At 35.8% G+C, this 12,601-nt stretch overlaps 1 protein-coding gene across 5 annotated transcripts in view; it reads right to left on the bottom strand.

Moving 5' to 3' along the window:
- LOC128998730 (vacuolar protein sorting-associated protein 16 homolog) overlaps window positions 1-12,601 on the bottom strand; it is a 57,121-nt gene that overhangs the window by 29,450 nt on the left and 15,070 nt on the right. For all 5 annotated transcript variants that reach the window (XM_054425050.1, XM_054425049.1, XM_054425052.1 and 2 more), the window contains exons 7-12: window positions 11,043-11,289; window positions 6,013-6,138; window positions 5,541-5,668; window positions 4,140-4,278; window positions 3,355-3,489; window positions 1,520-1,681 (exon numbers count right to left, since the gene is read on the bottom strand). In XM_054425050.1, the coding sequence (XP_054281025.1) occupies window positions 1,520-1,681; window positions 3,355-3,489; window positions 4,140-4,278; window positions 5,541-5,668; window positions 6,013-6,138; window positions 11,043-11,289 (937 nt within the window). The remainder of the gene's footprint in view (window positions 1-1,519; window positions 1,682-3,354; window positions 3,490-4,139; window positions 4,279-5,540; window positions 5,669-6,012; window positions 6,139-11,042; window positions 11,290-12,601) is intronic.

The following is a 12,601-nucleotide window of genomic DNA, read 5'->3' as shown; positions in this document are numbered from 1 at the left end:
CCGCTGCGGTTTCTAATTCGACCGCTGTGTAGTTAGAAATCGCAGCGGTTGCTTGGGATAGAGCGGTTTTCAACTACATTGAGTCAAATGAGACTGTGGCGGGAGCGGGAGCGGTTGCAGCCAGGGTTGCCAACTTGACCCACGCACACGTGCACTTAGGACAAATAGCTGAGTTAATTATTTGGCAGAGTTTGAGTTGGCAAGACTGTGTCCCCTTTCCATTCTCCTTTGACCAACTGCTACCGCTATCGCTTGCACCAACAAAAAAAAAAGCGGGGCCCGCTGTCGCCCCGCTCCCGCTCTTGGTGCATAAACGGGGCCTTAGGTCACATGTTGGCCTGACGTGAAGTAATGTGACAAACAATTCCAGGTCTGTGTCCAACAGAGTAGAGGGGGTTTTTTAGTGAGTAGTCTGATAATTTCAGGAGTCTCACACTACAGGCTGGCTACCTGTGTGCGTAAAAGCATTTTCCCTCCTCTCCCTAAAAAAAAGGTTCTACTGTACATATGTTTGGGTGGTTTTTTATAACTCCGCCATCCTCAGTCCAAAAAAAAAAGAATCCACTTCTTGAGGTGTCATCAGAATAAGTTACATACATAATCCAAAACTATTCAAGATAGGCCCTTCAACTAATTACACTTGTGTACATTGCTGCGGAAAGGACTGGTAGCAGATATTTATGTAAAAAATTAAGTTATTATATTTTTTAAGTACCTAGGAAGTACTCATTTATGATTTTGATGAAAGTGTGTTTATTTATTTCTAGTCAGATTGTAAGTTACTTCTTTAGTTTGTTATACCTACATTTATTTACTTATTTCAGTTGATTTTTATGTAAACTAATATCCTAAAATGCCTAATAAAGACTGGAATCATCAATGCAAAATACTTTATGCATGCTGAAGTTTTGGATTTGCCAATGCATGTCAATGTAAAAAGATAATAAAATCTTACGTCAGGAGTTTAGTTTATTTTATTTTAACGTTTGTTTTGTATCAGGATAGTGTTTTTTTTAGGTTCAAAGCGTAGTCAGAAATCAATGTACGTTTTGGTCAAAAGTCCAATTAATTTCAGTTTTGATTGCATAATAAATATTCCTGTATTTTTTGTAACCGAAGTCGGTAAAAATGTTATACCAAGATGGTGGCTGGCCCGGTGTGCATTTACATTTAAACCATTATATTGTTACCATGGAAACCACCAATCAATATTTACTTTTAAAACTCTCACCTCAGAACTTTGAAAGCCTGCGGGACAGAGTCCTAGGTCAATATCGAAGGGGGGGTAGTTCTATATGTACCCTCGGAGCGGTAGCTTCATCTAATTCATAAAGTAGCATAGAATAACACAGTGGTAAAGACGCCGGGTTTTCAAAGTTCCGAGCCCGACACTCTTACCAAGATGGTGGAAATCGGCTTCACTACTGGTATACCGTAGCTGTAGGTATAGGAGTGGCGACTCTATATTTATTCTATGCTCTGTGGTTTCAACCATCACTTACATAATATTGTATATTACCTCAAAATTGCCAAGTTGCATGTTTTCGTGCAGGTGTATGAGCACTGTATAGACCAGATCTGTGTTGCCACTTTCAATAGACTTCACCAGAGCAACTTCCACCTTGTTAAGACTGAGAAGTAAAGGAACTTGAAGTGTGGCCCTAGGTTCATAGTCCAATAACTGAAAAATACCAAAGAATCAATCTAAAGATATAGGTAAGCTATAAGGTGAACAACAAGCTCATCTCATTTTAATAAGGATTCCTATTGATATATAGATGATTCATTAGTAAAGTTTGGATCTTAAACTATAATTTGTGTTGACTAACTGTTTTAACACTGAGTTTTGTTTAAGGATTGGCTCCAGGCCAGGATGTGATTTTTATAATGATGGGTTGACAGCTAGAATACACAGAAAACACACAACATTTCATTCAATGGGGGATTTTTGCAAGTGTAGACAAAGAGAGTTGGACAAAATATGAATTTGATGGCTTTATGACAAAAGATTGAGGAATACAGTTTGACCTAAATAACTCAAATCTGATACCTATGTCAACTGTCTGCTTAGTCAATCTTGCCACCGCCAATTTAGGTTGGTTAATCAAGACTATACTGCAAAATAATATAATAATATAAATAAATAATGCACACTTTACTTTCCGTGTCCGGAAATAAGACTTCGCTTTTCCAAAAATTAGCCACCGATATGGCTTTGTCATTTGCATGTAAAAGATCATCTAATGTGCAAGACTGGTCTGGGCAGATCAGCAGATGGCCAGGATCTTAAACAGCACTACACGCGCACAAGATGTTTTCTTCGTCTGGTAAGAGACCCCATTTCTGCATGTTTGTCTTGCATTTTGGTACCTCGACCCTAATTCGATTTAGGGTCTTCTACACCGTGTAATGAGGGCCTACACCAGAGCCAGTTCCTCCCTGACTGGTATGGGAGGGTTAGTCAACGTGGCCTCCCACCTTGGCATCCGATTGCTTGAGAGTGATCCATCCAGGACTCGTGTCCGTGATAAAAAGCTCTTCCTGGACCGAAGCCGTCGCTCTGCAGGTTGGTGGCCGTGTAATGGGTGACGAGGGTCCGTCTCTTGCTTAGTCCTTTCTGCGTCGGCAGTGGCATCACGTCGGATTGATGGAGGGGCGATCCCTATGATAGGATAGAGTTTGTGTCCTGGGGTTGGTTTCAAACACCCAGTTACAATCCAGCCTCATTGACTGCAATGTCAACCTTTTTTGCATGTGACGATGCATTCCATACTGGTGCAGCGTACTCTGCAGCCGACACACTGAGCACTAAAGCTGAGGTTCTGAGGACATTAGGGTTAGCACCCCAGATATTTGGGTGTAGGACAATTTTGAAGACGGTCTCCCCGCCACCTCACATTCAACTCACAGCCTGCTTCTCTATTGTTTAGGTGAAAGGCACAAATTTGGGTCTTAGCAGGGTTCGGCTTGAGGTGATTTGCGTCATAGTACTGGGACAGTTAATAAATAATGCAAGTAATATAAATAATTAATTCAGGTAGAGCACAAATGAGAGGTTAATTTATGTTGATTTCATTTAGTGATTCCAATACTTCCTCTAAGGGTGGATGGTGATTGTTTCGGCAACTATGTCACCTTCTTTGGATCCTTGTAAAGAAAATCAATCATCATTCATATTGAAGTAATAAAAACATTACGATGTAATCGCCAAAACGGTCGTCATCCACCCTTAGATGAGGTATTAGGAATCACTAGACAAAATCAAGGTAAATTAACCTCTTATATGTTTAAGTGATTTGAGAATAGAATACATAAAAATGAAAGCATAATGAATGATGGACACTAATGGCTTACCTTGATGGCTAGCTCAATTCGCCCGTCATTGATGGCTTCTTTGGCAATGCCAGTGTATGAAACTCCCACGGTACGGCCTAACTTGTCTGCGATCTCTCTCGCAATTTGGTCCGAGTCTTGCCTGCGCTGCTTTACCTGTAACCAGTCAAAAAATACTTGTCACAAGTCAATTCACATACTTTTGTTTAAAAATGGTATACTTTTGCTGGGAACTAGGTGGTAGCTTAGGCAGCTACTGGGGATGTGACAATGAAATAAAAAATATTGTTCTGTATTTTATGAAGACAAAAGGTATAATGTCAGTGGTTGACTACTTTGGTTATCTCTTTGGATTATTCAATAAGGAAAAACAACAAAATTACAATTAATACTGTATTTAGATACAGAATATTAAGTTAGAAGAAACAAGAAATCATACATGTTTTTTTGCAAGGTTTGAAACTCGGTTTTTTCTGAACCTGCTATGACTATAACTATGAATAAAAAAGCAAACCAAAAACGCCACATACTTGAAACAACTATCACTGATATCACTGACACTGACACAAAGTGAGGTTATGTGTATTACGTGTAGTGCCTACATGACAGCTGATCACTGTGTCGCTTGAATTCGTGCAAAGCGTTGCACCGCATGCACTCCTATAAACCGCTCTTGTAATGTTGGTGTGGCGGTAAATTCAAATTTTCTGTCTTTAGTGGCAATTTTGCTTAAACCACGTTTTGGATAACTGGCATTTGGATAATCCGCGCTACACTGTAGTGTCCATGAATTGAGTAGTGTTTACCTTATAGGATGCCCAATGAGTGAGAATGTGGCTGCTGGAGTCTGGTATATGCAGATAATTGACAGCTTGAATTGCTAAAAAATATTGCCTCCTCCTGACTAACATGTCCACAAGAAGTGGTATTGACAAAAGCTGTAATCTGGTCACACCTAAGGAAAATATATGTAACAGATAGGCCTACTCATAATCGATATAAGAAATTTAAAGATGTGATGAGAGTATAAGAACTACAGTAGAACCTCGATAAGACTCTCATTGGGATTATAAAACATGACTTGCTATCATGGTTTCCCTTATATCCTGGATTATTAAGGCCAGAGCAGGGCTACTGTCATTAAATTATCAACCTTGGATAGAGAATAAAAATTACATTTGCTCTCTATGCAATAATAGGCAAATTGAATCAGTGTTTCATTACGTAGCAGTATGCCCAATTCTAAAGAATATCAGATATTTTTGGCTAAAAGCACATTCTTTGAGTGAAGACAAATTCTTTGATTATTTAAATGGAAGGGATTGGCGGGCTTTGGGTGGTTTTTTAAGAGATGCTTGGAGTGTAAGATGGGATCTAATACAGGAGTTTAACTTTTAGACAAATGAAAAAGCAAGTAATCTCAAAAATTATTGTTTCCTTGTTTGTTACTTTTGTTAACAATTTTGTTTATAGATAGATCTTTTAATGTAAAAAAATTTATTTTATGTTAAGTTTATTATTTTATTTTCAGTCTTTTGTCAAGGAGTTACTTTCTGTTATTTATTTAAAACAAAAATTAATGTGTCAACCAAACAGACGGTTTAGTAACCATTGTTTTTGTGTGCACATAAGTATGTATCATTGTGTAATGTTCCAAATTGTACAATAAAGCACATTTCATTTCATTTCATAGTGGTAAAATAAATTCAAAAATTTAAAAATGAAACTTGGTGTGAAGGTTGACTTGATATTGAGAGTCATATTGATGGTTTCACTGTATTTGAGGTGTTTGAATCAAGACTATTTGTGGGAAATTTTGTACAAACAGGAAAACTCAATGTCATGCTCCATATAAATCCAATATACGAAAGCTTAGCGTGAAGGTAGTATAAAATAAACTCTAAGCCAATAGTAGTAGGCTAGGGCACGGAAATTCTTCTTATCTCCTAGAGGATTATGCTGAAACGGACCTATTTTGTTCCATTAATTGAGTTTATTCATTTGCCTATTCTTTTTATATTACCATTATAACTGTTTCTATTTAAATATGTTCTATTTTCTAAATAACCTACTATTAGTGCCTCAAAATGTGCTTAAATGTCAAGTTTTTTTTTCCTTTTCTGAATATTTTTAGGAAATGTAAAAGATCCATACTAAAACAAAATACAAAAAATGATTATTCAATTTACTCAAAGTGAAAAGGATACTGTGCAAATGTGATGGGGATCCCAATTTTTGGATCTCTAACAGCATTCAAAACTCTAAGCAGACGACACATCCTCACATAGGAATCAGGATTAAATTCTGGTAGGAAGCTTTTACCAAACTGGGCAGCCTGCAAAAACATAAGACATTAATTTTATTTCACTATAATTTGTTTCTTCAGTTTTCTATTTGATACACTTGTTCTATGAATTGTGTTTTAGATTGATATGTTAGTTTGAGACAATAGAGTTTTTGAGCTGGGACGAAAATACAAGGTAAATAAACCACTATTAATATTTGTCTTACCAGCTCAGGGGCAAACCACAACAATGAGTTATATGTATAGGTTAGTCTTAGAACTTAGATTAAAATCTATATACTCATGATGGACTTGATACTGACTAAAGTAGATCTAAGGTATACATAATAGAATTTAAGATCTAATAACATGCATTTAATACTAGTAATACACACTTTTATTAACATTTTCTGATGGCTTGGATTGAACTCATGTCCTGCTGCCTCGACACACTGTCCAACAGCCATGGCGAGCTTTGGCCTCACCAAGTGGATGTACTCATTTGCTCTGTGACTTTTTTTCTATAAAAGAAAATCAAATTATACACCATACAGATTTTAAGAAAAATTATGTCAAGATCAGAATTGGAAAGACTCTATTTTGGCAGCAAAATACCACTAAAGACATCAAAACCTGAAAATTCAGGTTTTTTTTTTTAATTTGGGAAAGGATATACTAAATAACATTAATACTATCAGTGCATATAGCCTACAAATTTAATTAATGTGTAAATGAAAACAAATACAAGTATGACTAATATTTTTGTAATTTTTTTTTTTTTTTAAGAGGTTGGCGGTGGGTAATTAATTTATTATCCTTTTTAATCCTTTAAACTTAAATGCTGTGCTATATGGGATTGTACAACAGATGTAGGCTTAGTATGTTCAGTATGTGCACAAAAAGTTATGTCATGATTGTGAATTATATTTGTTTAACACGTTGAGTACTACATCTATTGATGTAGTGCGTCAAAAGAGCTCCACTATATCAATAGATGTAGTCGTGCAACTCTCACTACATTAGTTCAGCATGAGCTCAGCCATTGCTGACGTTACCATTGCTGAGAACGTTACAATGGTTGCCAGCCTGTAGCTTAGAATGCGAGCTTTATTTTGGTGTAGGTTAGTACTAAAATTTCCTGTAAAATCCCGTCTGGCAATGCGTTTGTCCCGGTTTCGGGGATTTTTCACTTTTTGAGCCACATTACAAAGACACTGGCTACGGATCCAGGTCTTGCTGCTACTTTTAGGTGTTTCAGTGTACTACATTCACTCTTGGAGTAACGCAGCACAATCACCGCTGCTCTTTTGTGGTTTGTCAGACTGAAATATTTGAATGCCAATTCCGTTTGCTAATTCAGTTGCACGCAGGGTGTTCGCCTGGGCCTTGCCGCCTTTGGCGAGCGCCTTTGTATAGGTTTTCAGCACTTAACGGGTTAAAATGGTATTTCTATTCCACATTTTGAGATATTATTAATTTGATAGTCTTCAAGTATAGTATAGTCCTATAGTTTTATTTGTGTGTTCTCCAAACAACTCTTGATCTAAAACATAGATCAGTTGATGTACTTTTGTATTGTATTTAAAATAATTATGCTTATATGTTAAATTAAAATTAACAATAAATTCTTATTATTTAACCCTAGAGTACTAAGTTAGTACTCTAATAGTAGTAGTAGTAGCCTATCGGTATATCACGAGAGCTCGCGCAGGGTTAAGATTCACCCCATAAATTTGATCAATAAAAGACCAAACAATTTATTTGGAACACATTACAAACCTTATTGTCACCTGTATTAAACGTATATACACATTATAAAGTAAAAACTCTCAATAGAAAAGCTTAATGTTTACCTCTTAAAACAGTCAATACAAGTTTTCTATTTCATGACCTTGCAGATGCTTTTACCACGATAAGCACAGCAGGCAGTGATTTTTAGGTCTGAATTTATTTATCGGACAAAAATCGCATATGCCATTATTGGGAAATATTTTTAACAATTGGTTCTCATTTCGGTGGCGTAAAGCCAGCTTTATCTGTGGTTTTAGGTCTAAAAAATTATCCGTTTCTTAAGGGAACCGTTCAATTTGTTTTTAAAAGAATATTTAAATAAAATATTGATTGTCGGTCACAAAGAAAATAAGTAGGCCTATTCATAAATATAATCAACTATACACTCAATAATGTCCACTTTTTTCCTGGATAGGATTCTACGGTTTCTTAATGTAGAATCTTCTGGCGAAGACCGTGTCAAGAATGACAAACCACTAACAATCACCGACGTTTCGGCCTTGATATAGAGCCATACTCAGAGCAACTTGACTCCGCACAGATGACTGTAAGCTCCACTTGATTTGTCATCTGTACGGAGTCAAGTCATCCTCATATTTCACTGCCACCGTCGGAAAGTAAAAAAAGGTCAAAGTAGGCTAGCCAGTGACAATAAAATATTTTGATTCTTTTACATAGTACAGTATATAGATTTTTTATATTTTTAGCCTCTGAATGAAGTTTAATCAAATATTGACAAAGCCTGTTAGTAATTTTGAGTAGTCTTATAGACGAGTCAAAATAAGGAAATTTATTGCACAACCTTAAAAAAATTGCTACAAATGGTTTTGTATCGTTAATTTATTCTAATTGGTATATTAAAAAACATAGTAAAAGTCTAGGAAAATCGGAATCCCGGAAGTGGGTTATTTTCAAGATGGCGCCTAAATTTTCCAGAAAGTACAGATTTTAAAAGTTATTATTGTATAAAAGGCACATTTCTTATCAGATTGTTTTACAATTTGGTTTAAATGTAAAAAACAAATAATTTAGTATATTGAAGCGTTATTACTAATGGTAAGGTTGCGTTTAGCCTAATGGTTACGAAAAGATTTAAAAAATTGTAAATTTTAATTCCCATGAACATATTTTGATTAAATTTGGAAAATACATTCATTTGTTACTAAACTACAGTATTAACATTTTACAACAAAAAACACATTTTTACCCTCCCTGTTGCAGCAAACCTAAGTACTTGTTAAATTAATTCTATTTAAATAGGGAATAAATGTGATGTTTTTAAGGAGACATTTTAGTGTAAATTCAATCAGGCAAAGGGAAATTTGCTAAGTCTGCAGGTTTGCTGCAGCGGGGGTATTTAAATGTGTATTATTGCTTTAAATTAGTTTTTAATCCGTTATAGTTTAATTTTAGTGGATAATTATTATTCATGTATTCCTTCGTTCTCCCGTATCAAAAACTGACTAGGCCTGGTGCTCTTATGCAATTTTCTGTATATTATGGCTGATATAACGATTTTCAGCCAGCTTGCCCCATTTTTACAAACAACTAATCGTTAAATATGAAGTGGTTGAAATCAGACAAAAAGGTGCGTCAATATGTCCACCGAATAAACGCGGCTAGTGTTCGAAGAGGGGACACCATAGTAGAGGTCCCTGGAAATAAGGTGCATACAAGTTGTCGTAAGATATACACTAAAACAAAAAGATATAGAACTACACTTGAAGGTTAAAGTAAAAAGCAATAATTGAGGCAGCAGCAATATTCATAAAAAAAATGGTATTAAGAGAAAGGTACAATCATATACAATAATATAGAGAAAACCCCCACCACAGATGACATTAATGTTCAGTCGGCTTTAAATTAAATACCTGAATCACTTAGAATTTTATCATAAACAACGTTTGTTGGTAAAGACAACCATCAAAAGGTTGCTGGCATCGGTCAGTCGATTATTCAGGAAGTCCGCAAACGAGCGCTAGTTGATCCTTTACAATTATCCATTTCTGTACAAATGCATAATTTATTTAAGACCAGATTTCTAAAAACAAAAAGACACTTTAAATAAATTGGAGTTCTGCTCGTCGTATAGTGAAATGTAAAGATTTGGAAAAAAATGATACTAATGTTATTGCCCCAAACACGAGGAAATAAAATATTCAGCTTTGTTAGCAGCAGACAATGTTGACCACAATATTTCAACTCTCGATGTAAAAGTAACGTTTCATGGAATGGAAATGATAGCTGCCATTACACTAGGCAAGACCACACTAGTGTAGCCTTGCACCAGGACAGAAGACAGTATTTTATAGCAAGGCGTCACTAAGCTGAGTTGAATATTGCTGTATTATTGAAAGTGCCGATATTTGTTTAATCTTCAGAAAATAATAATAGGTATATTCATAAAACATAAGTTTTACAGATTCCCTTAATTTTCCCTGAATGTAACAAGAAGATTGATATTTTTTGGGAACTGTCTTTCAAATTGGCTGCCCAAGGATGGCATGGTTTGATGCACACTATTTATAAAGGAAATGGATACCCAGGAAAATCGTCTGTCAGGTATTTGCCAATGATAGATATGTACTCTGCAGACAAATGATGTATTCTTTCCACAGTGAAATTCCCATGTGTTTCCAGAAAATGTCAAAATGGGACCTTACCTTACAATCATGTACCAAAATATTTACCACTCCAAACCAGACCACAGAGCTCACTGATGACCTTGGTTGTAAGGCCAAGTCCATTTTATATGATGGTACATGTAATGGTTTCATAGGAAAATTGCGATACAATATATTCAGAAAAAAGGTCGTTACCACTTCTTAATTCGTAAAGCCGGAATCACCTCCGCCGACTGAATGTGCCTCAAAACTGCATTGTCGCAGAGGGTATTACCAGATTCAGGTATGGACGGGAAAGGAAAATGAGGTTTATCCTTTAAAGTGGGACTGGAAGATCCAGAACGACCGATTCTACCCAATAATTACAACAAAGAGTGTTGCACCAGAGAGTCATCAGTGTTGAAGGTCATTGAATTGTAACTGTTCTACCAATTGTAAAACCTTAAGATGTTCCTGTAGATAGTATGGCCTTCCTTGCACAACAGCCTGTGGTACATGCCAATTTGAAGAGCGTGACAATGTGCAGAACATTTCATGTTCGATAGAGTTAGATGAAGACGAAGACGTTTGAACAAGTTTTAACAGAGCAGCCCATTTACTATATCAACATTGTAATGAATTGTATATTTGTTGAAATATTTATGTTAATAAAGTTTAAATGTCTTCTTGCACATTGTGTACATCATTTTGTGTTATTAAATGGCTATTTAGATTGAAAATCAAAAAATAAGTGTTAACAAATATTCAAGATACCTTGATTTACTTATTTTTACAGGAATCTTCGACGCCATCTTGGAAATTACCCTTTCCGGAGGCCCGATTTTCCTAGACTTTTATATTTTCATTGACAGGTATCTATTAAAGTAAAATTCAACAAAAAATCATTTGTAGCAATTTTTTTGGGGTGTTTGCATAACTTTACTCGACTATTATTTTTAAACAAGGCTACTACTGTTCAGTGTTTTAATTCCTTATTTTTATAATGCCTCTTTAGCGTTCATCATACAAACCTGGAACTGTTGAGAAGCCTCTAGTAGGTAAGACCCAGGACTGGTGCTATTTATCCTGAAGATGTCTACGACCACTTGCGGCACCCTCTGGATAATCTCGTGTGTGGTGGCTGACACAACCCTCAAACAGTCTTTCTCTTGTATCAGATGACTCGTACAGTCCATGGTAAACTGAAGGTTGTCCTCTCTGCAAGGGATTACTTCTAGGCTAGTGTCACAGTTGAGAACTACACCTTGTTCTCCACACCTGAAAGAAAATAGATAATTAAAATTGTATCATACCAGAGATAGAGGATTAAAATTATATCAAACCAAAGATAGATGATTAAAATTGTATCATACCAGATATAGATTATTAAAATTCATACACTGTATCACCCTGTATAGATATATAAATAGCATTAATATCTCTATTAAATTACAGTCAGTCTGAGGCAGTGCTAGAGGAAGGTTGTGTTTTCCTTGTTATTCGCTACTACTAGTTTTGAGGTAATATCAAGATGGATTGTGGTCAGTGCACTGATAGTATTTTGGACATGAACGATTTAATTACTTGTTCAGTACTTAACTGTAAATCTAATTATCATTATTCATGTGCGGGAATAAGTAAATCAATATTTAGAAAAATGACACTTATTCATAAACAGGAATGGAAATGTCTAAAATGCAAGTCAGGGAAAAAATGTGTTTTAAAAAAGATGTTTCTGAAGATAATGAAGAAAATATTACAGAGGTATTTATAAAATGTATGAAAGATGTGTCCAAGCAGCTACAAATTCTTCCAACACTAAAGGAGGATTTAGATAAAATTAAAGAAGACAGCAAGAAAGTTATTAAAAGTCAGCACTTCATAAGTGAACAGAATGGGGATATTATCCACAAGCTGGAACTAGGAACTTCTACCGAAACTGGAAGAAAAGGTGGAGCAACTACAGTTGGCAATTCAGCGGAAGGATGAAGAGATTCACGATTTGAGTATGCGTCTAAGCCAATTAGAGCAATACGGCAGAAACAAAATCTAGAAATCAATGAAGTAACTGAAAACAAGAAGGAAAATGTGAAAGAAATAGTTGTGAAACTTGCTGGGAAAATGGGAGTGGACATCACAGAGGATGACATCGAGGCTGCACACCGTCTACCATCAACTCGGAGGGACAACAGACCTGCGACCATCATCGTCCAGTTTGCCGGGAGGAAGAAGAGGGCAGCTAGGCGGAAGGTTGTGACAAACAACCAGGTGACAGGACTACCAAGCGGCCAGACCTTTGTAAGTGAAAACCTTACTGTTTACTATAGAAACCTATTAAAAGAAGCTAAGAAAAAAGGAAAGGATCTAAGATACGAGTTCATCTGGTTTAAGTATGGTGCGGTTAGGCTTCGTAAAGAAAAGGAGAGTGATGTGTTAGTGATTAATGAGATGTCTGACTTAGCTAAGATTAAGTGAGAATTTTCATTCCAGGGTTAAAAATAGAACCAAAATAAATAATATTAAAAAGGAGATTAAATATGGATCAAGATATTGTTTTTACTGAGGAGAATAAATCATATATTCACTTAAA

This window comes from Macrosteles quadrilineatus, unplaced genomic scaffold (assembly GCF_028750875.1).
Source record: "Macrosteles quadrilineatus isolate MER2022 unplaced genomic scaffold, UCM_ALF_1.0 Scaffold_7__1_contigs__length_78375512, whole genome shotgun sequence".
Taxonomy (NCBI): domain Eukaryota; kingdom Metazoa; phylum Arthropoda; class Insecta; order Hemiptera; family Cicadellidae; genus Macrosteles; species Macrosteles quadrilineatus.
The sequence above is the reverse complement of the archived record's forward strand: the minus strand, read 5'-3'. Positions and strand labels throughout refer to the sequence as shown.